Consider the following 24717-nt stretch of genomic DNA (forward strand, 5'->3'; position numbering starts at 1 on the left):
CTTCTGGCCTAACTTAAACTTCCTTCTGAGCCTTGAAGTGCGGCTACACAAGCCAAGAGCCCAAGTATTTGGGCACCCTTCTTTTTTTCCTTTTCTTGTTCTAAGTACTCAAGAAGCAAAGCCAAAAATGAAATCCAAGTTGAAAAGGTTCATCACATACCCAAATGTCAACCTTGGGCCCATCGTATTCCTTCCCCTCGAAGAGCTCTGGGGCAGCATAGGGAGGACTCCCACACCACGTTTTTAGCAGCTGGCCAGGTGTGAAGATGTTACTGAACCCAAAGTCTGAAAGAATAAAGAGAACGGCTTAGTGGAACGTGATCCAGTACAACTGTTGTAAACAAATGGTATTGATGTTATTTGCCTAGTGAAGTCACATATAAGTCACATACAGCTCATATAAGTTATTCAGGCTGAGGGAGCTGGGCTTGTTCAGCCTGGGTAAGAGAAGGCTGCAGGGTGACCTGACTGCAGCCTTTCAGTACCTAAAGGGAGCCTACAAACAGGAGGGGAGCCAACTCTTTGAAAGGGTGGATAACAGCAGGACGAGGGGAAATGGTTTGAAGTAGAGGGAGGGAAGACTGAGGTTGGATGTCAGGGGGAAGTTCTTGACAGAGAGAGTGGTGAGGTGCTGGAACAGCTGCCCAGAGAGGCTGTGATGCCCCGTCCATCCCTGGAGGTGTTCAAGGCCAGGCTGGATGGGGCCCTGGGCTGCTATGAAATGTGGAGGTTGGTGGCCCTGCCTGTGGCGGGGGGTTGGAGCTTCGTGATCCTTGAGGTCCCTTCCAACCCTGGCCATTCTATAATTCTATGACATACCCACTTCACATAGGGTAAATCGACCCTATTTACACAACCTGCTCCAAAACACCCTGAGTTGGGCCTGTTTCACATACTACCACTATATTGCTTTTGCTTATGAGAACACAAAGATGTGAAAGGTTTGCTCATCACTTTTCAAACACGATTTCCAGACTGGACTGAGAAATTAGTGATCAGACCAGCCAAGGATGCTGCAAGCCAGGTGAATGCTTTGGAAGGAGGCTTCCAGGTTATATTCAAGAGACCACACATACATCTAAGCATCAATTTCCAACCCTCAGCTCCTCTGATGACAAGTTTCACAACTCCATTAGGACCAGGGCAGTTGCCAATAAAGACAGAGTGCAGACAAAGGGAAAAAGAACAGTAAATCAAGTTATTTTCCAGAAAGCACTACATGGAACTGGAAACTTCAGTTCTGGTGGGCAGTTCTACGAACCAACTCAAGTCATTCACCCGCAGCAAATAATAAATCCTGAAACAGAAATTAAAAGAAAGGTCAATCTTACAAGCAGTCAGCTGTAACCTTACGTGGGCACTAAGGGCATTTTCTGCTAATTAACCTGCCACTCCTGGCACACAGCTGAGACTTGTGCTGGAAGAGCAAAGAAACAACTGTCTGCACTCAAGAGAGGTGTGCTTTTCCTTATAAAAATAAGAAATCCTTTCTTTCTTTTGGTCTCAGATGAATAAAAGCAAATCCATGGTCAGAGAGGGGTTTCCCTGCCCATAGACAGGGCCCTAAAGCAATTTCTATCAGAAGGAGCTATATAACAGCTATTGCAGACTGTTTTGCCTGTTTTTTTTCTGCTAGAAGTGTGCCAGCAGGAGGGTGAGTGACACTAATGCATGTGGATGGGGACCCACAGCAACAAGGACACATTTCACAGCGTTTCCCTGAGCAGCAGATCCTCATGGCAGGAGAAATCCTGGAACAAAACAAGGCAAGCTGGAAATACCCTGCAAATTCAGACCAATCAAACCAAAACCCACCACAGCCAAAATAGATGGTATGGGTGCAGGAAGTAACAGAACTTTCATGATCAGCTTCATGCTGCTTCTGATTTCACTGCTGTTCCTAACTGCAGCATAGCTGGAATAACATGGAACTGACATGGCTCACCTGTCACCAGGACACAACATCCCTTTTTCCCCTCATTTCACACTCATCTTAAACATCCATCTCCATTTAGTCTGTTTATTTCTCCTTACTGCCTTCTGCCCATGCTTCAGAAGATAAGGAACTCATCATGCGTTCTTCAGCCATCAATGAAGGTTTGCCCTCCTAAACCATAGAGAACAGTGAGTTTGCTCTACAACCTTTGATGTCACCCTGCAGAAAAGAATTCAGGTATCATCTTCTGGACAAAGGAAAACTTCCTACCAGCACCTAGAGCTTCACAGAGCACAGCAAACCCTCCGTGCAGGGTGCTCAGCACTCCCAGCTGGTAGGCAATAAACGGCTGCTTCGTGCTCCTGCCTGCAGCCTCCATTTCCTTGCATGATTTTCCATGACCTAATTCCAGGTGACTATTTTCTTCTCCTTCAGAGAACTTCAGCAGAAACAAGCACAGCACCTAAGCACAGCTGGGTACAGCTGGCTGCAGCAGGGCACAGTTCACACGACTGCCAACTCCAAGCCACCAGGTTACAGCCAGTTTGTCCTCCCATCCTCACAGGGGGCAAAACTCTCACAAAGAGGCTACTTGTGCTTGCAGAGACCCCCATAGAGCGGTGTGTTCCTTCTGAACCAGCTGGAGGACAGGCAACGTGGTGCAGACCTCTGCTCAGATCAGAGCACAGTGACTGCAAAGCCACTGCAGTATCAAAACCAGGAGGTTTTGACTGGAGGAAATGGGATAATCTTAATTTCCAAAGCACAAGAAAAGACGACTTTAGGCAGGATGAATTTGAGGGACGTAGCAGACAGCTGCACAATTGTTTTTTCCACCTCAGTAAGCTTTTGATTTACTTTTACAGTGGGATTTTTAACAAGTGTCTGAGCTATGATCGCCAGAACAAGCAATAAAATCTGCAGCACTGATTAATTTCCATCTCCTGGTGGCAAAGCATTTACAGTCAAGTTTATCTGTAAACTCGTGCAAGAACACAGTGAGGTTTTGGTTCTTCCCAACTCAGTGATATTTTGAACAAATTGTTCTGGTTTACTTTTATTCGTCCTTTTCTGCAATGAGTGGACCTCACTCCTCTTTTGTGCTGGGTTGAAATTAGCCCCAGATTCACTTTTTTTTCCATTGAAAGTGAGGAGGAGATAGTCAAGGAGCAGTTCTGCAGAATGCCTCCTTTGGGAAGCAGTCCGAGGCAGGGATGCTGGAAGGTGCTGAAGCAGCAGCCATGGAAGCAGCAGCTCCTGGAAGCATCTGCTCTGGGATGGCAGAAAGGAAAGGTTCTGGGAGCTGTGGCCATGTCTACTCCATGTGGAGCTTGGGGCTGGAAGTGCTCCTTTGGGAGCCACCAGTGTTCAATGAATTGCAGCCAAGTGAGGTGGAAATGGCAGACCTAAAGCTCCCCTACCCACCAAGGTAGGAGGGAGGATTTGGAAACATCAAAGCAGCAGCAGCAGCAAAAAAAAAAAAAAAAAAAAAAAAAGGCAATAAAAAAGAGCAAAAAACAAAATCTCCCAAACCCCAAAGGAAACAGACAGATTGAAATAAATGCTCTTACAATGACAACTCACCCCAGTCTAGAGACACAGCAAATCCAAACACTGGGGAGCTGGGGAGCAGCCAGGTCCCTTTCCACAAACAGAGCAAAGGGAAAAGGGTGTTTTTGGGGGACAAACTCAAACCTCCTGATGATGCAATGCAGGGAAAATACCTAAAAGCCATCTCTGTACTACAATACAGAGGGTCCAGTCCCTCCCATCACCCCAGAGCAGAGCCCAGGGAGCTGCTGTTGATCTGTGCGCGAGGACTTTTATCCTCTGAAGGCGAAGCAGCGAGCAGGCTCTTGCAAACGAATGCAAAGCAATGCATAGATCAGATTCCTGTCTGAAATCATATCCTAGGGAGGCCTGGGTATTTAGCAATAATCTCAACTCCTGGCTGAACTCTCTGACTGGGAGCACAAGGGAGCACAGTGCCAGCAGCTACTGACTCAGACTCAGAAGGTACGCAGGAGCAAAGGCATCCATGGGAAAACGAGAACTGGGGTCACAGCGTTCGTATTGTACTGTTTATGGAAAAGCTGTACAGTTACAATCAATCAAAAAAAAAACCAACCAAAAAAAAAACATGCTTCTAGTTACCACCAAGTAGAAACAGCAGCATGAGCCTGCTTCTTTATTACAAGTGTCAGTTCCTTAACTAACACTGAGTAAAAGTCATGCAAAGCTGCAAGCGCAGGTAAGAAAGACCAATAGTGTTGTGCTAGGTAATCTGCATGGCAACCTGAAGGGTCTGAAAAATGCGAGCAGTTTGCCAAACAGAGCACCCGTCAGGCACACTGGTTCAGCTTTTTGAAGCTACAGATATATTAAGTGTGTTATTGAAGAGGCCAGGGTTTGACAGCATTAACAGGCTTGGCAGTAAAAGCTTCGCTGATCCTCCACCCTGCAAAACAAGGTTCTGTACATGTCTGCAGTATTTATTCTGGAAGGTCGACAGTGAAAGCAATCAGTTGCTATCGCTTCTTTTTTTCTTTTTTTTGCTCTTGAAACAATGGAAGCTCTGGTGTCAAGCTGCAATTGATGAGTTATAGGGACAAAACTTAATACTCGGAAAATCCTATACCATAAATCAGCTTTTCCAAGCTACTATTCAAATCTGCTCCATCTTCTTGCCAAGAAAAACACTGCCACTACCAGGGTGGGAAATACCTTCTGGAGACCATTCTGGGAGCAGAGATTTGGAAAGAAAATAGTTTCCACCTTCCCCAGATAAAAAGCCTCCATGATTTTCAGGCACTCACTGAACTCGTGTGCTCACGTGGCCGTTCCTTTACAAAATGCAGCTGCACTCCAGTTTCTTCCAGGCTTAGTTTTCAAGTTGTTTTTTACCTCTCTGGTTTGCAGGGAACCCTTCCTCCCATACACACAGATGAGATTTTACCCCTTGGACACACGATGGCCTCAGATCATGAGTGCATCTGTTTGCACGCAGCAGATACTGCGCTGCTTACACACAGTCCCTGAGCAGACTTTCTGCCATACCCAAAACTTTTGTAGTAAGTTACAGTCTTAGGCACTTTTGTTTTTTTAATTCATGTGACAAGCTCTCAGAGGAAACCTATTAAGACAGGGCGGGGGTAACAAAGTGCTTTCCAAAAACACTGCTGTGTGTTAGTCTCTAGTAGAATTAAACACAAGTATTGGCTCTTCCAGAGCGAAAACCCATGAAATGAGATGACCAGGGCACTACTAAATCCTCTTGTTTCAAGCAGTTACTACATAATCCCACAAAGCTAAATGAAGTCAGGTCTAGTTAGTACATCACAGAGCTTAGCAGCCAGGGCGCATTCTCATGGAGAGAGGAGCAGACCAGCAGGCGTGCTAGGCCAGCCCACAAGCTGCCCGAGATGTAGCTCTCTGAAAGAACAGCTGTTAGCAAAAGAATCACAGAATGTTTTGGGATGGAAGGGGCCTTTAAGATCATCCAGTTCCAGCCCCCTGCTATAGGCAGGGACACCTCCCTCCAGACCAGGCTGCTCACAGCCCCATCCAGCCTGGCTTTCAGTGCCTCCGAGGAGGGGGGATTCACAACCTTGCTGGGCAACCTGTGCACTGCCTCACCGCCCTCATAGTAAAGAATTTCTTCCTAATACCTAGCCTAAATCGAAGACAATCTAAAAAAGAAACCTCCAAACACCAGCAAAACACTGGGGGCAGACTGAAGGGGCCTGGTTTTCAGCTTCAGCTTCTCCTCCTGAAATGAACAAAATACCCAAGTCACCAGGGCTATTTTCCTACCCTGGCAAGACAGTGAAATTATTCCAAGATTGCTTTTTCCCCTTAGGCTTCTGTACCACTAATTTTGTTATACTTACTTTTCCATTCTTTCTCTCTCACCTGGCTTGACCTGCTTTGAAGAAATCCTAACCTGGCAACAGCTCTCAAAACAAGGTCAGTTTCTTTATTTGTCTTGGCCATTACCTGGTGTATTGAAACACTGCAGTATCTACAGGTGCATATTTGCCTACGAAGCCAAACCTGCTTTAAAAAAAAAATCATTTTGCAGTTCTTGAAGGGAGATATAAATCTGCTGGCTATAACCTGCCAGTTCCAGCTCTGGGCAGCAGGCCACAGAGAAATCCAAAGCTTCCTTTAGCTGCACTGCATTTCCTTCTTTCTGAATACCTGGAAGCAGCCAATGCCTACATTTATTAACTTCTGAAAGCAGCTGCTTTCCTCCCACACCGTAGTCTTAGCTCACCTGCTATTTTGATGTTAAGGTTAGCATCCAGAAGAAGATTTTCTGCTTTGAGATCTCTGTGAACTATGTTACGGCAGTGACAGAAGTTGACAGCAGCCACGATTTGCTTGAACTTCCTCCGAGCTTCCTTCTCCGCCATGCGCCCGTGGGCCACCAAGTGATCTGTGATGGACAAAGCAGAGAACAGAGCACTTACTGACACAGGGAGCTGGGAAACCACAGGTTTGCTTTGTGAGAAGCCTAAGGTCTTAAAATCTGCTTCTACACCAAAATAAAAATACAACTTTTTCACTCTTTTCCTTTGCTTTCTCCGCAGTTCAGGCCTGCCCCACTCCAGCACTTTGAACATCTGCCCAGGATCCTGCTGCTGGGAGACGCAGCACTCCACAAGGTAGCCTTGGCCAAGGCCCAGCCTCAATGCTGATACGCACAAGCACCCACTGCAAGTGCTACAGCCCAGGACCAAAGTTGTTTCAGGAGCACCTTCTGGGATGCAATGAAGAAAATTGTCCCCCACGCTTCAAAATACGCACAGAAATTCTCAATCTCTGGATATCTGGTGTAAAAATATATTTGGAATATTGAACACACTTTATTATGAAAATGGAGCTTACCTCTACTAAGAAAATGTAAATACTCTCAAGAATGTCACTGAAAAATCTACCACCCGAAGGCAGTGTCTGTGGCCAGACAGGCTTCCTTTGGAAGCTATTATTGCAAACATGGACAGAAGAAGGCTCCAGTTGACCTAAGAGATCACAAAGACAGGTGTCCAACAGCAACAAGCCTTAAATCAATCCGCTTACAGCTGGAAAGCACCAGGCTTACAGAAGCCACTAATCGTTCTGCCCTGTAAGTCAGGGCAAACAGGGCGGAGATGGGCAGTAAAACGTGGCAGAGAAAGGAGAGACAAAAGCATGCTCCTGAGCATCACAGAACAGGAACACAGCTCTGCCAGGAAAAGGAATTGGCAAATAAGGAGTTGAAGGCAGCTCCACAAAGGGCCTTCCCTTGGTTCTGTCTGTGCCCAAACGCCACGTGGCATGCAGGAAGGAACCTGGATGGGCAGGCGGCTCAAAAAGGGATCGCTGGGGACACAGATACTTCTTGCACCACTTGTGCCCTGTCTCTCTCAAAAGCAGCAAAAAAAAGGCAAGCAGGAAGATTCACACAATGTCCCAAAACCAGGCCACGGCCAGCAGCCCACTGTAATGATGCTCCAAGAGCAAAGTGAGGGCAGGACATAAGGAACGAATGCCCAGCCTCTCTCCTCACCCATTTCAAGAGGCCCCTCTGCTTAGGCTGACCCCAACACCTCTCAGCCAAGACCAGGCTCAAGGGATTTCATTTCACCCCATAAACTCTGCTCAAACTGGAGGGCTCCACAGGGATATTTGTTCTTGAAAATCATACAAATAAATCACTTCTGAAGGTTTCTCATCAGGTGGTTGTATTCTTCCCAGCCACCCATTAATTAAAATACCTGTGACATAATTGACTTGCAGTAAATACTAATTACTGAGACACATGAAAGCAGTTCTGCCTGCTTCTGACTGAAGAGCAGCCTACTTCTCTGTGCTTGTACTGCTGTTGTGCAACAGAGTGAAGCTGGCTTTCCAAAACCTGTCAGATTCATTTTACTCATTGGATAAACTTATTCCACGAGCAAATGTGAATCAGGGTTGAGGAAAGGAGTCCACCATCAATGCCAGTGTGGCCCCTTAACACCCTGCTAGATAGCATCATTTGCTCTCATACAGTCCCACTGTATTCCACCAAGTCCTCTGCACGGTCACACTCTGTGTGCCCAGAAGAGCAATGACAGTGACAAGCACAGTTAAGACAGGGACTGCTCCAACTCTGGCATTACTGCTGATTAATAGATAGCTCAGCCCTAAACAAGTCAAGGTCATTCACATTTGTAATCCTCTCGAGTCTGGGAACACAGCCTGCTGATGCAGTAAACGCTCTTAAAACCAAGTGCAAAGTTCCAATCTCTCAACATTTCTGAAATCATTCAAAGACGTTCTCCTACAGGCAAGAAATCAAACCCAGCCACTGCAGCAGGAGCGCTTCTACAAGGCTCTCTGATGAGTATTTTTGCCCAGCACAGGCTCAGACAAACTGAAAACAATCATGATGTATAGAAGTACACAGCTGGAGTTGCACTTCACATCCAGGAGAGGGAAACTGTTCCTATTTCAGCACGGAACCAGCAGAGCCAATGGGTTCCTGCACAGTGAGCTCGGAGGGTCTGGGCAGATCCTGGTTCTGGGCGCTGCCCCGGGCTCAGCCCTGCTGCCATCAGGTGCTACACGCTCCCTGCCAGCTCTCTGGTCTCTGGTCTCCACTTGGTCTGAAAACTGCTTCCCCATTATCAGTGCTGCTTAGGCTGCAAAAAAGTCCTTTTAGGTTAGACATGAAATTCCACATTTAAAGAAGAAACCCGCAGCATGGGTCTGTCCCTGAGCTTCGCACGTAGGCGCAGCATTCAAAGCACGCTGACATTTCTGCACAAGCTCCAGAGGAAGGAGAGGAACAATGAAGCTACAGAATACTCTGCATACCACCAAGGGCAACTGTATGCCAAAATTAACCATTGCAAGCTTAGTCTGCACAAACCCCTCCTGCAAAGAGGGTGCAGCGGTGGCCGTGGGCTCAGCCGAGTGCTGACCTCAGGCACACCACAGCCAGGAGCTGCTGGCTCCTATGCACCAAATGCTTCTGTCACCGAGTCCTCCTGGAGCTGGAAAGGTGCACGGAGTTGATCCTCTGAGTGTTTTCCATAGAGGAAGCAACACGTGATTTGATTTCACAGCTTTAAAAAACAAAGCAGTTTTTCTATGAAGTACCCAATGCTAGTCTCTGCATTAGGAAACAAAACAAAACAAAAAAAAAAAAAAAAAGTGAAAGCCTATGGTAGAGAAAACAAAGCTTGTGACTTGGAGACCTTATGGTCTCAGCAGCAGCCTGGCTGAGCAGCAAGGCCAGGGCTCACCTGTAGGCAGTGCATCCCCAGCACCCGCTGCTCCCCAGGGCAGTGCCCACTCCCACCAACCTCAGCCCTGTGCTGGGCAGTGGAGACCAGGGATGACTTACAGCGTTCATGCTAAGCAGCAAAAATCAGACAGACTGTTCTATTTGACCTCGGAAAAAAAAAAAAAAAAGACACATGAGAGACCAGGACAAAGAGCATCCTATGTTTAAATGGTGACGTTCATTTGTTCATAATGTCAAACCGTCAATCCAGCAGCACACAAATCACACACAGTGACAGAAATGACAGTTTTAGATGTTGCTGCTTAAATCCATGGTGAAAGCAGGAGCAAGTCTTCTCCTCAGTCCCCACACAGTGAGGTGCAAACATAGTGAATTATCAGAATGCTTCCAGTAACAGATGAATCAAGGACACTTACGGCACGGTGTGGCTGCTAGAGGAGTTATCAGCCCTGCCACAGCCCTTTTACTGGAAATTCAGATAAAGGAGCTGTAAAGCTCTCAGGTGCTAGCTGGGGAGAGCCTGCAGAGCTCAGAATGACAAGGGACAAGAGAGGCAAGCATCCAGCACTGAGTGCTGTGCTCACACAGCAGCCACTGGGACAAAACTGCCACTTGTTCAGCTGAAAGTTCCACCCTGTGTTACTGCCTGTGGAATATCTGCAGCTGTAAGGCCCAGTTTAAGCCTTCAGTGGTCTTATAAAGCATCACAGGGAAACAACTTAGATTAGCTTCAAATGAACCTGAAGCTCACAGTGCTGTAATGATCTAACTCAGACTATACGAGGCACTCACTTTACGTTGAGCGTTCAATGCACAGAAAATCAAGGCCATCTCACAGACATTAAGAGAGAAGAATGAGACGAAGGACAAAGAACACACGTGTTCAATTCAGGGGACACATCCCATGCCCAGGAGGTGGTAGATAATCCAATGAAAACAGGCATTTTTCTCCCACGTACCCTTGACACCGGAGCACACGCTGCCATAATCTGTGAGGATGTGAGCTGATGCTGTTCTGGTTTGTTGGCCATGCAGTGAGAGCTGAGCTCGAGGGCTCTTCAGGCTGCTCAGTGCCTCACCAGACCCACCTACCCACTGACCTTGGCAGCCCACGCTGCAGGGAGATGCTCCCTGGGCAACATGAGGATGTGATTCTTCAGTGCTAGAGATGCTAAAGACTGCAAGGCATCATTTCCAAAATGGGCTGCTGCTTCCTCCCAGTAAATTGCTTCCTCTCTTAGAGCAAAATCGTAATGGCTACTCAGGAAACTCTGATTACAGAAACCTGAGACTTTGGTTTTCCTCTCTCTGCTCTAATGCTTCAGGGTGCTGGGCCTCATGCAGGACCTGGAAATGCAAAAAGCCCAGCACAGCCTCACAGCCATGGGTTGGAAAAACACTACAGCTACTGCGTCACTGGCAGCGCCTGGGCTGTGTGCTCCCAGCTCTGAATGAGGACAAAATGCTGGGCAGTAAAATGGGAATTAGCCATTCTAATGAGCTGAATTTACTACAGCATAAAATGTTTCAGAAAGCAATTAGATTTTTCACTTCAACTCATGCAGAAGGCTATTTCTGTAACCAGGAGAATTCATTCCAAGTTTGCATATGAGCTTGCACATAGTTCTGGATTTTAAAAAAGGATGAATTGTCTCTGCCAAATTCAACAGAAGAGGGAGAAAAAGTCAGAAGGAATTCATACTTTCCTGCAATGATCCACATACAAGTGAAGTCTCATAACCACTGGCAGCGTCTGATACACATTCAGATGATTGTGCTGCAATTATGGCTTGCTGCACAACATCAGATGAGTTTCACAAGCCCTCAGAACTGCTGAGCGTCCAGCACCATGATTAATGTTTGAGTAAACAACTGGGAGACTCGGCTGGGTGAAGGCAAGGTTTCACCACACCATCCGTGCTCTGCAAACACCAGCCACGACTCACCTTTTCCCTCAGCTGTCACCTTCCAAAGGAGGAAGAAGGTGAAGGATGTGGACCGTGTTGAGAAGAAAGGATGGCAACCATCTAACAATGGTACTGAAGAACAGTTAGGAGACCTATTCACTAGAAATCAGCACTTCCCAGCTAAAGTTGCCCTGTTTTTAATAATTTGGGAGGTTCTCTTGTCTCACCAAGAGGTTCACCACAGAATGGCTTCTGTGGTCAAGAAATCTCAGCCAAAACCTTGTTAGCAGGTAATGGAGTTTAAAATGAAAGTAGCAAATATATGCTAAGATAACATTCAGTATCTTTTATATATATGTATGCATGCTTTTGAGAATGAAATACTACAGAACTGCAGGAGCCTATTTGTTTTTGGATGCTACTAACACATGCCAGCTTTTGACCTCCAGTCAACAAGTTCCAGGTGATCTGCTGGGAAGCAAAGCCCTCAGCATCCTATGCAACCAGTTACTGCTACAACGTATTTAATCTAAAGACAGAATAAAAGAGGAGCAGCACCACCTGTCAACAAAACCCAAAGCAGAAGCAGAGGCTATGGAAGATATTTTTCCATTAAGTTGGCATCATTTATTTTTTTTTACCCCTTTTGTCAATGGAAAGTTCTCAGGCTGAAGGGCATCTCTCAACTGAAACAAGAGAGCATGGCAGCTATTTTCAGTTTACTGTAGTTAAATGAGTGCATTATCTGATTAAAGTATGCAATAAATGTACTTACCAAATATTTCCCCTCCGCTAGCATACTCTGTCACTAGATAAATCATCCTCTCTGTCTCCATAACCTGGACATAAGGACAAAAAAGCCACAGATAAAGGAGACTGCTTCATGCAAAAAGAAACACGATAGAAAATTTGCATTCCTTGTATAACACATGTCCAGAAAACATTGGGTGGTTTTTGTCTTTCCTTTTTTTTTTTTTTTTTTTAATATTGCATATTTTTGTTTCCAGAGAAACAAAATCTTTTATGACTATTAATATTATAGTCCCTTTCTCCTTTTTTACCTTCTAGGTGTTACACTTTCAACAAAACATGGTTTTAAACTCAGATTCCTGATAAAAAACAATGAAAGGCTCTGAACTCCCAAATCCAGGTTTTAGTAACTTTTATTTAGGATTCCGGGGCAAAAAAAAAAGCCTGAAATAATCAATCTACAAAGAGCCGTTCCCTAAGTATCTTAAAGTGTCATAATTCTGCAGTGTTTGCTGCAGGCGTCTCAATTTTGGCTATTTGGCAAGAGTAGCTAAACATTAACCTCCCTCACTTCTACTCAGTTTTAACTCTTTGGAGTCCAAATAATTGCTCACATCCACCGGCACAGATCAGAAGTAGACTTGAATGGACAAGGGTTTGATTCTAAGAAATGGCATAACCATTATTGAGGATTTTACTTCTCCCTTAAAACGCAAACATGAGCCTCCCATTACAGAAGGAAATAAGCCCTGACTATTTCCCCAGAATTTCAAGTTTCCACATTCCACTGCTTGCCATCAGTGAAGAGAAGCCACAAACAGCAGGTTACTCAACTTAATTAGTCTCTTGCACTGTAATACTCTCCCAAGATAAAGGGCCCTGGACAACGTGTGTGCTTCCCCAAAGAGGAGCTGACTTCCCAGCCAGAGCTGGGATGGAAGCTCCCTTCCTTTCCAATTCAGGCTGTGGCTGTGAGCAGATGGCAGGTGGTCCTGCACGAGCCTGGCAGGCAGCACTCAGCTCTGGGAGAGGACTGATAAGGAGCCATTTTCCTACAGCTTCCAGAAATCAGATTGCATGCAACAGAAGAGAATTTGTACAGAGCTCTCAAACACTCTTTCGTTGCAAATAATTGTGTGAGGCCTTGAATCAAAAAGAGTCAGAGAGGGAATATTTCAGCAATCCATCAGTTTCCAGAATAGCACTGAGCATTTCACCAAGGTGCTGGTCTCTCTTACTTTCTTGCTCCCATCACTCTTCTCACTTCTGGCCTGCTGGAACTTCCCTGCTGTTCTGTTTGACCATGCTGAATACGTGCGTAAAAAGCAGCACACGTGGGTTTTGTCTCTGGCAATTCTGTTTGCAGAGTAAAAATGCCAAAGAAGCAAAAAGTCTGCAAACATCAGACAAAAGCAGGTGTGCCATTGCTATTGATCACCTTCCAAGAAAGCACAGAACAGATCAGCAAGTCCACAAATCCCCGGGGAACTGTGCACAGAGGAGAGCAACATGCTCTCAGTCCTGCTAAAGGATGAGAATTACTCTCTCCCTTCAGCTGAGAAGGGTAGCCCACATCCGGCTTCAACTGGGAAGCTGAAAAGCAGACAATAAACATAAAGTTGTGGCAAAGGGCCAGCCCCAGAGGAAGTGTGATCCCCCAGAAAAGAGAAGGGTTAGCCACACTTTTTGCCTGTCCCCTTCTCACTGAAGTACTCTGAGACCTTGAAAACATAAAGACTTTCCCAGTACTTCACCTAGGAGAAAGAGAGGGACAAACCTATAGAACACACTACTGTACACTGTAAAGCTGTAGTGAAGAGGGAGGGAAAACTCACTGCAGTGTTCCTACCTGATATAACCTGATGATATGTGGATGGCAGAGCATCTTCATGATCTGAACTTCTCTAAATATCTTCTTCAGATTCTCTTCATCCAGCTGTGTCTTATCAATTATCTTTATAGCAACCTAGCAGAAGGGGAAAAGTTAAAAAAGAGGTTATTTACCCAATCGTGTATGTGGAAGAACATTTAAAATAAATACTGCACGTAAGACTACGCCGTGCTAAACACTTTGTAGTCCGTGCCTCAGAGAGCCTGGAGCTCTGCACAGCCTGACCTGCAGTAAGCTCCAGGGGCTCTGAACTGAAGGAGGTGAAGGAAAGTGAAAGGCAGCAGGGCACTGGGCTCTGGTGCTGCCCACACCGTGGCTTGCTTACTGTAGTGGAGTGGACACACATTAGCAGTGAGGGGATGCCAGGCTGCTAACAAGTCTTGCACACCCCGTGAGCTGCAAACACTACAGTTGCACTGCTGCTTGCAAACCAAACTTCAGCTACCAACAAACCTCAGTGCAAGACAGCAGCTACATTCTGTTAGTTCAGCTCAAGATTTGTGTGTTGAATTAACATCCACCAGCAAGTTGTTCTGCTTAGAGACAGCACTTTCCCTGAGAAAAGAGCCACTTCTACACAAGTTCTGGTTGCTTTCCTGGCGTGTGATTTGCAGGACTTTTGTCCAAGAAGACTGCAGAATCACATAAAGATCAGGGGAAGGGCACTGAAAGCAGCACTGCGGGCACAAGTGCTGATGATGCACAATTGGAAAGACGTGACACAGGAGCTCGAAGCCCGGTTATGTAAATGCAAGCTTGCAGCAGGCTCCAGCATTCACTAGTGATGGGGACAAGTGCTTTGCAAGAGGCCAGCTGCAGGCTCTTTCTGCCTTTATTCCACCAGCAGGCACCACCACCATGTCCTGGTCCTGCAGGCAGTAGCACACAGCACAACATTCGTGCTGCAGGGAGTGAAGGCGGCCAACCAACTCGCAGTTGTGACAGCACAGAAACAACACCTATAGAAACGAGACACTCTGAGATACCAGGAAAGCATTATTTGCCTTGCAACCAGACACCTGCCCCAAGGATGAGACTTTTTTCAAAGGCACTACATAAAGGAGGAGAATTTTAAAAGAGAACAGTTCGGGCTACTGGCCCTCCTCAACAGGACCACCACCTGTACACCGTCTGCCACAGAAATTGTGTCATCACCACCCCAGCAGGCTGGGGTTTGGCACTCCTCAGCACAGTAAATTCAAGCAGTACTCCTGAAATCACCACTTCTTCTGCAGTCCAGTCCTTAGCGATGCATACAACAAGCTGATCTAGCTGAAGATGTCTCTACTCATTGCAGGGGAGGTGGACTAGGTGGCCTTCATAGGTCCCTTCCAACTCAAACGATTCTATGGTTATCTTGAAAAATCAATTACCTTTGAAGTCTGTCATGATTAAAAGCATACAGAAGTCCCATTTTCTCCCTCAAACAAGATATTGCTGGTGGAAGGCAGGACTTGACACCAAATCAGCCTGCAGAAACTGCACCACGTGTGACTGGAGCGCATCCAAGCTCCAAACTAATAGCCCTGACCTTCACACCCAGCACAGGTGCTGGCAGCAGGGGAAGCCCGAGTGCACGGGGCCAAGCACAGGGCCCTGCAGCTGCAGATTGAGCATGGGAGCTCCGTGGGGCTTAGGAGCACTCTGCAGAGCTCCCTGCCAGCCCCAGTGAGGAAAGCAGACATGGCCAGCAGCAAGTTGGTCTGGGTTCTGGTGGTATTCTTCCTCTGGTGCCAAACCCCAAGAATGATGCCAAAGGATGCTCCAAGAGGCATGGCACTATTGGGTGGAGGGAAGGGGGGAACAATACTATGTTGAGGATCTTTAAAGGAATGATCTGAAGCAAATGAAAATTAAGCTATGTATTTGATGAAAAAATCCGTGCCAGAAGAATAGCACGTGAGCAAAACCTTGAAGAGGCACTATGTACAACAAGCTGGGTGTTTTGTTTTTTTCACTTGAAACACTTAACTCAGAGCAGAGGAATCATTCCAGACGTCCAAGTCACCGAGCGTGCTTACTACAGCAAGAACAGAAGCTGTAAAGCAGCCAGGGCTGGCACTCGGCATCAGGAGTAGCTGGCAGCAGCAGGGCTGAGCCGAGGCCCAAGGTGAAGCAGCACAAGCAGCCCCTGCATGCCGCTGCCAGGCACTAATGGGTGGTGATTAACAGGGTGACAAGTTGCTGCCGCGTCCCGGGCTGGCAGCATCCTCCAAGGCCCAGCAGACATGCAGCAGTGTGCAGCTGTGAGCTGTGCTGCTGGAGGTCCACACCGCCAGGCTTCAAGGACGGTGCTCAGGAGTCGACTGGAAAACTTCAGAGTCAGAAGAGGTTTGGGAATGCTCGCGTGCCTCTCCCCAAGGACTTGCTTCTTCTGAACAAGCTTTTGTACAGCTTAACCAATGATGTTTAAAAAAAAAAACGGTGAGAAGCTTCCTGCAAGAGAGAAGGCAAGATGTCTACCCAGAGACATGAGTCATTTCCAGGCACAAATATTTAAATGAGAATCCACAGGTCTGGAGCACTCCTAAGCTCCTTACTTATTTCACAGCTGTATATTTGCTCAAAGGAAATCTCATTTCCCGGCTTAATTATCTGAGTTGAGCTGACACTTCTGGCCAAGTTCAAGGTAGGCAGAGCATGTGAAGGGATATAACTTCGACAGCGAGCCCAAGTGGAGCAGAATAGAATTCCTTTGCTCCTCTCTGATAGCGCAGGGCAGAGCGCTGCCATCACACACCCCTGTGTAAGGAGGTACACGAAGCACTGCCATCTTAAAGACCTGCTACTTCCCCATCAAATGGGAAGCCCTTGAGTAAACCTGAGTCTGTCCTCTGAAGTGAGGAAGAGGAGAGGCCGGGCACTTCTGAAGGATTTTCTTCCAAACGTATCCATTGAATTTAAATGCCTCCAGCGACAGAGATAACATAAAAGGTAAAAGTCTCCTGAAAAAGCCTGGGGAAAGCACCTCGTGCTCCAGTTTCAGGAAATTCAAGGCTTCCTCACCAGGCGCGGGTGGAAGTAGGAAATCCCCTCGATGCTCCTTGCAGAGGGACCGCGCAGGGAGAGCCAGGGCTGGGGGTGGTGGAGGAACTGTGAGGAGTTTGTGTCAGATGCTTGGATGCCTTTTTTCCGGAGTGAACGAGTGGTTAAACAAAACCAAACAGTCCGAGTTGGTTTCTCTTCTCCTGCATTTCCCAGCTGGCTATTATCCTCCCTCCCTTGAAAGACGACTTGGCTGACGTGAGCCCTCCTTTTTGTGGAAATCCCAAGATGAGTCCATCTAAAGGTCAGCAATGCACAAAGGATGAGGTTCAGTCCTTCACCTGGATGCAGACACCTGCCCACGCTCCGACCGACCCGCAGGTTATCCAGCCCTGGAATCAGGGCCACGGGTCCTGCTCCCTTACCAACACAGGCACTTCTTAGGAGCTGCATAATAACAGTGCCCAAGCAGGTGTGTAACTATTTTCTCCATAAAACACTGCTTGGGATCCCTTCCAGTACTTGAAGGGAGCACATAAACAGGAGGGGAATGGCTGTTTACGAGGGTGGATGGTGACAGGACAAGCGGGAATGGTTTTAAACTGAGACAGGGGAGGTTTAGGTTGGATATTAGGAGGAAGTTCTTCACCCAGAGGTGGTGAGGCACTGGAACAGGTTGCCCAAGGAGGCTGTGGATGCCCCATCCCTGCAGGCATTCAAGGCCAGGCTGGATGTGGCTCTGGGCAGCCTGGTCTGCTGGTTGGTGACCTGCACACAGCAGGGGGTTGGGACTGGCTGAGCTCTGTGGGCCTTTTCAATCCAGACCTTTCCGTAATTCTAGGATTCCTGATCCTTTTGCTAATGCTTTCTTACCAGTCTTCTCATTGCACTGTTTTGGAGCAGACGGATCACAGCAGGCACCAGCACCCTCCACGTACATTAGCACAGCACACTCAGTGGGGTCACCGTCCCACTGGGACGGAAGAAATGCTGCTGGGTCAGTGCTCTGGGCTTGGCAGAGGGCTGCAATGCACCTCGAGAGGAGGACAGCCCATTGCTCGTGCCAAGCAGTGTCTGAAGGAGCCACGTGCTGCTTCACCCCCTCCCCTCTGCCAGGCGTCACCGCTACCAGCTAAGACCCAGACAAGTGTTCCCATCACTCACAAGACAATTCCCATCAATCACCGCCCTCGTTGGCAGCTTCAGCAACAACCAGATCCGTGTCAATGACGCACGGCAGGCTGGCTGCTGGGGATGAGCCTGCAGTGGGATGCAGGGCTGAAGGCACGGCCCTGACAGCGCCCACAGCTGCTGCAGCCACAAGCACACCTCTCACCGCTCAGAGCCACGGGACGAGCGCTGGCAGATGGGTTTCCTGCTTCAGTCAAGGGGAACGCTGACATTTGTGGCACTATGGCTCTGCAAAAGGACAAAATCTCTTGAAGCACTGAGACTCAACCCCGATTAAGTGCACTCCCTCATCCCTGCAAATTCTACATAAAAATACAGAGAGGAAAGAGCAAGGCTAAACATCATTAAATAAAGCACAAGTTAAGCTACAATTAAAAGTGGAAGAAAACCATAATCTAATTTCTTAAACAATGAAACGCTCTTTAAAAAGTAGTCTGAAAAATTAACTGTTCTTTTATCAAAAGTTAATGAAGCTTACAGGCAGCAGGATACATGCCAGCTCTGGGGCATGCATGCTGCTACCAATTAACAGAATGTTCCCTCCACTTCTAAACATTTCATTTTCTTCCTTCTCGGAGCCAACTAACACACCAGTAGTTTGAGGGACAAATTGTTACTTGGAAGAAAAGGTAAGTTCCTAAAAACAACAATCCAGGCTTTTGAGCTGATGACTGTGAGGCTGTGCCCTTTGGGACAGAGGGTTTGGCCATGGCATCTCCATGCTTCTCCTCGCCTGGTGTGCTCCAGCTGAACACTGCTCCGTGTTTTCCTGATTCTAAAGCTGTGTGTGAGTGGTGGGGGCCAGCCAACCTGCTCTTAATAGGAGACTGCAGTAAGGAAGTGGGTTTTAAAAGCAGCCATGTGTACAAAATAAACATGCCAGTCTTACAGAGATCTGAAAACTAGCAAAACTCCAAGTGAAAAAGCCTCCCAGCCTGAGCCCTGAGCTGACTTTATTATGCCCAAGAAGCCCAGAAGCTTGGTGACGGATCCAGTCAGAGTGCCCATCATCTGATTAACCCAGCACAATCCCTGGGCTGGGAAGAGAGCTAAAGGATTGTGCCAAGGGCAAGAGCAGAAGTCTTGGTGCAGAAAATAATACCCACTTGTAGGAATTCAGAGTTATCCAGACATCCTGTTTATCAGCTAACGTGGCTCATGTTCATGCATACTTCCTTGAGTCACTGCTGCCCTGCCAACAAGGAGAACAAATCCCTGCTAGCAGGGGAGGATGGAGCAGGAGGCACCTGGGTGCTGAACGCCTCCGTGTCACCTCCGTATTTCTTACATCTCAAACTCAAAAAGAATTTGGGATGTACCAGAATGGGTCTGCCTGTGAATTCCACCTTGCATTGAAGTTAAGCCACGAGGAGCAGCTCCCAGCACTGCACATGCACGGAAGGGAAGAACCACACTGCCTGCGGTTGGGCTCACGCTGGCAGGCTGCAGGACAGGCACTGAAATGGCAACCAGCCCTGCTGCCCTCCCTAAGCTGGCTGATCTTCCCTCGGCCTCACTGGGAAGAGAAAGGCCTGTGCCCAGCAGCCTGCTAACTGAAGTGCTTGACCAGAGCCCTGCAAAACAGTCACACACTGGGAGCCAGCTGGGGAGACCAAGCACTGAGAATGAACATCAAACTTCTCAGAAAGTCAGAGACAGAAGAAAAAAAGATAGGAAATACTAGCCATAAAAAGAGATCATTCCTTCTTCTTTCAGGTACCAAGCAAAGAAACAGCTAATCACACTGTCCTGGGCTAACATCTGTCACTTCTTACCACTCAGCAACTATCTAGTTATAACTGATTAAAGTCTCCTGCTTGGTTGACTATTCCACAAAGAAACCACTTTCATTATTTCAGCTCAGTTGTTTCTATAGTGGCATAAGTTAAAAAGCAGAAAAAACCACGCACCTTTCAGACTGTGAGCATGTGATGGATCTAACCAGTTACAAAATAATAGTGCCAGTAAGTGTTAGCATAAGTCAGCAATCGATCTCCTCAATGTAACAGGAGCCAACAGATGGCACTGACAAATTGACTGCACTGGAAAAAAAAATAATAATAAAGCATGTTTAGGAAAAACACAGTTCCTAGAGTTGTTCAGAGAGGTCCCTCTGCTTCAAAATCCTCCTGGAAAACCCTCCATGAACATTCACAGATGTATTCTGCTACAGATGAACGTGTCCCCATCACCCACAGCATAGTGCAACCAATGCAAAGTTGGCATCCACACAGGTCTTGGGGCTAACCAATAATAAGCTGCAGAAGGCCAGATTAAGTGCAAAAAAAGGGGCAGAAAAAGTGTTTAAAAAAAAAAAAAAGGTGTGATAGGTGGGGAACTGGAGCCAAGCACTGCTTAGAGAAGGACATGCAGAGGTCAGAACAAAGCCAACTCACTTCAGCATCCTACACGGCTAGACAACAGCATGCTTGTCACCAAACCAGAAAAACCTCCCTTGACAAGCTTGTGGGCACGAGAGGTACCTGCACCTCAGAATTAAGTAACCATCAGAATGAACCTAACCAAAAGTGATGCTGCAGATAAAACTAGGCCATTCTGCAGCAAAACCGGAGACTTTTGGAGGTGGCATAAATGCAAACATTGGCAGCGACTGAAAGCAGGAAACTGTGGACCAAAATGTGTCTAGCAAAGCTGCATTTGCTCAGGAAGGAAGTTATCACCTCGTCCACATCCCTCTTCAGAATCAATGCAGTGACTTGTACCTTGCACAAGGTGAAGAATATACTGATGGTGTTTGGAGAAAAGTCAATATGCCCAAATCCTCTCGGTCTGCTGCAGTGTTAATACTCCACTTGTGTGAATGCTGTACTCTGCTATGACCTTTCCTCGTCCCCAGGGGAACGGGACTGGAATTTCAATGACAGAGGCAAAAAAACAACGCTCACATCCACAGCCCAGTATATCAGCAAACCCCTATTACAGAAACCTCATCATTTCATTGCACATACAACAGCCTACACACGCTGTTTGAATTATCGCAGCTAGAGGAAAATCATCCACAACAGCCTCCAGGAGCCCAGCCTTTAGCCACACTGGCAGCCCAAGCACCAGCTCCTCCCCGCCCAGCTGATCACCGACTTCACGCCAGCAGCTGCAGCTTCTCTTTTCAAAAAGAAGCTACCAAATGCATCCAGGAGTTGCACGTCTGCACCGCGCTGCTTCACAGCATGAACTTCAGTGCCAAACAGAGACTTAATCCCAAATGCAAATCCTTACTTTTCTTTTTCTCCCTGTTCTGAAAAATAAGAGACAACAGGTATACTCCTGCAGTCCCAGTAAGTTAGAAATAATGTTCTGCAAGGAACAAGCCGGGTTGATTGCCTTGCTAGAGCTGGCTTCCAGTAATTGTATTCTCCTTCACTTGTCACTGTTTCCTTGCATCATAGATCAGCAACAGTGCAGTTCTGGAGAGCTGTTCTTAATTACTTCATCACTTTGGGTAACAGCAGGAAACAGACTCCAAGTTACCTTCGCTGCCTGCTGAGCGGGCTGATAGCAACTGCATCCAGGCCTGTGGAGCAGCACGACGAATGGTAAGATCCCAGGGAGAGACAAGGAAAACATAACTGGAGATGCTAATTAGATGAATGAACCATTTCAGTACGTGAAGAAACTTCTTTAGCAAGTCAGAAGTTCCGTAGCTGCAAATGCTTCAGTTTGCGACACAGACACACCAGAAAACATCATCTCAAACTGCAGATGCAAGGCTTGGGAAGAGAAAGAACTGCACCAGCCAGCTTCCAGGTTTCACAGGATCATTACAGCACGTTGCATAGGCAGGTAGGTCTGAAAACCTGAATGCCAACATGATTTAGCTGAACTTCACAGCCCGGCTACAAAGGCAGATATCTATGGACCAACACCAAGTAAGCCTAAGCCCAAGGCAGCAAAGGTTAGCAGGAGCTAACGAGGGTGCTCTGCCCACCCCTGCTGTCCTCAGGCCAGCTCTTCCTTGCCTTCCTAACAGCTCATTTCTGCCTCACCACAGCTCATCTAATGAGCAGCTTTCCACTGTAGAAATTGAGATCTCCCCAACCTGAGCACACTTTAATCAGTTCGCAGAGATTAAGTTGCAAATTAGGCCACTATCTGGTCAAATCTAACCCATGCTGCAGGTGCAAAACACATCAGACAGATGATTAATGGGAAAGCAGCTTTTGCTCATAACATTAGCAGTGGCCCTCCATTAATTACAGTGGGATCTACTGAGGCAGCCAAGTACGATGTGGGTTTGCTGGAGCAAGAGGAAGGAGCATTCAGACATGCATCCTGCCCTGGTTCAGCTTGTGATCTGCTGACAATCTGCAGAGCTACTTCTGTGGGTTCTATGCAAATTAAAAGCAATCACACCACTTAATGCACAAAGATTGCACTTGTTAATTAAAACCAGTATTTGAATGAGCTTGGTTTAGCTAGCGCAGAACCTAATGGTGGTACATTTCAATCTATCTAAGCTGGTTAACTTGTCAAATGCAAGGTGAAAAAGCAGATCCTGGGTGAGTAAGCACGAGCTGCTCTGCAAATAGTGTTTGAGTGCTATTGCTGCAGCAAGCAGACAGCAACACAGCAATTCCAGGCAGGCCCATGTGGATGTCTGCATGGGAGAGAAGCTGAGAACTGAACCCAGCTCCAGGAAGAAACTTGCCCATCTTGGTCCCCTCTCCATAGAGGTCACCCTTTTATTTCAGGGCACTACATTCAGGCTGTTTTTTCAGCACTCCTCCATAAAGGAATTAAAATAGTTAAACTTCTGTCTCAGTACAGATAAGCAAGGCTGGGCCACGTCCGTGCAGCACGGGCAGCCAGGACACAGCACTAACCTCACTTAAATCAAGGAGAAGGGAGGAAAGGCCTGGGAAAATCAGATGACAACACAGGATGTTCTCATCTTTTATCTGCTGTGTTTCCCACACAGGGAGAGAAGCGCACATCAACTGCACGTAGGAGGGAAACAAAAAGCAGTTGCACACATTCAGCTCTGCACCTCAGCAGCAATGGAAAAAGCTGAGGAGGAGAGGTGGGAGGGGGAGAGCAGCAGGGACGTCAGGGGCTGGGGATCCTGCAGGAGGGCAGGTTGCCTGGAGACAGAGCCAGCAGGAGCAGGAGGGAAGGCCGATGCTGGGAAGCGGAGCTGCCTGGCACCAGCAGGGCTCAGCAGAAATGCATCAGTCTTCAGCTCTACAGCCAAAGGCTGCTTGAGGTGCAGTCAGAAGACTGCATTTGTTGTGAAGGTTTTAGCAAACTCAGATGTCCAGTAGGTGTTCCTTCATTTTGCACCTTCTAACAGCCTTAAGAAATGCCGATGCTGCACTACAGCTCAAACTGGACGGAGCTCAGCACTGCTAGGAAGTGCCCAGCTGCAACCAGGTGAGACCAAAAGCACTGCAGCTTGCTTTGGAGGGCACTGACGCACCAGGTTCTCCACTGCTATTTTAATTGCAGAGGCAGCACGGGGAGGAGACTACAGTGAATTCATTTATAGTACCAGTGACGTGTGTAAGCCTCCCCAGCGACATCCAATACCATCCAGCAGGCTGGAACAATCTCAGGAGAATTAGACAGGTTCTGAGTACATCAAAAAGTGTGCTGCTGAAAGCCAGGCCCTCCATGACTTGCAGGAATTACAGCCAGAATCACCCCATCCCAACTGGTGCTGAATGCTGGGACAGCACAGCAGCGCTCAGACAGCCAGCCGCTCAGCCTCAAGGTTGCACTGCAACATAAACATTCAACAAAAACAAGACTGAGTTTCCCAACACCTAACTCCCATTTGTCTGCAGCATCCCAGGTGGTTTTAGTAGAAACTGACTGACTACCATTCAGACATTTGATTTGTAACAGCTTTTGAGATTCCCATTTTAAAATGAGAAGTGGCTGCTCAAGAGCCAATACTGCTAAAAATAAAAGGGGCTGCTGGGTCCAATTTTATTAATACACATCACATTGAAGAATGAGCATCTTGCAAAAGCAGGAGTACAGATTCTCTTTGCAACAAACGTATCACTTTTGCCCAGAACCAAACAGTGGAGCTGCTGCAGCCAACACACCCAGCTCGGGTCAGAGCCAGAGCCCAGACCTGCTCCCAAGGTCCCCTGCACTGTAATTATCGTGTTTCTTGTATTGCTAATGCTCCTGCCTGCAGTCAGCAGAGCTGGAGGAAATCATACAAGACTGTTACTCACTGACACTACATTAGAGCAACCCTGGGCTCTCAGAGTTGCTTAGCAGCACAGTTTTGGAAATGTAGTCGCATGCAGGAAGAAATCTGTCACAGCAGGCTTCACATCAAGAATGCCGGGCAGCAGCCACTGGTCACCCGCTGGGGAGCTAAGCCATCCTTGCTGCAGTGCTGAGACTTGTTGGAGGGAAGGTGGAGAAGGACAGGGCACGCTGCCTCCTCCCACACTTGTAGAACGTCTCAAATTCTAACACAAAGCCTACACTTCTGAGTGCTGGAAGCTGTGATAATATTGGAGCAGGCAGGTTTTACTTGTTTACTGAAAGGTACCCTGGATTTGTCGTTTTGCTTTAACTCCGACGACTTAAAAGCAAACAAGGAAAAGTGGTACGTTTCAGGTACACAGCTGAAAGGGTAACTCAGACGTGAGTGCAAGTGAATTGGTTTATTAAAAAGCAAAAGCAGAAAAAATAAAGAAATGTAGTTGACAGCGTGCATGAAACGCTCAGAAACATGCTGTACACTTGCTTGTGAGTACTTTTAAGCAGCACTTACATTGCTACCATCTCTACTTGGGTCCAG

General features: G+C 47.1%; 1 protein-coding gene across 4 annotated transcripts in view; it reads right to left on the reverse strand.

The window, feature by feature from the left end:
• The window catches only part of SIK3 (SIK family kinase 3), a 72342-nt gene that overhangs the window by 22754 nt on the left and 24871 nt on the right, over window positions 1–24717 (reverse strand). For all 4 annotated transcript variants that reach the window (XM_085209054.1, XM_085209051.1, XM_085209053.1 and 1 more), the window contains exons 2-5: window positions 13719–13835; window positions 11895–11958; window positions 6213–6374; window positions 161–285 (exon numbers count right to left, since the gene is read on the reverse strand). In XM_085209054.1, coding sequence (XP_085065180.1) covers window positions 161–285; window positions 6213–6374; window positions 11895–11958; window positions 13719–13835 — 468 coding nt within the window. The remainder of the gene's footprint in view (window positions 1–160; window positions 286–6212; window positions 6375–11894; window positions 11959–13718; window positions 13836–24717) is intronic.

This window comes from Meleagris gallopavo, chromosome 26 (genome assembly GCF_905368555.1).
Source record: "Meleagris gallopavo chromosome 26, MGAL_WU_HG_1.1, whole genome shotgun sequence".
NCBI classification, from domain to species: Eukaryota; Metazoa; Chordata; class Aves; order Galliformes; family Phasianidae; genus Meleagris; species Meleagris gallopavo.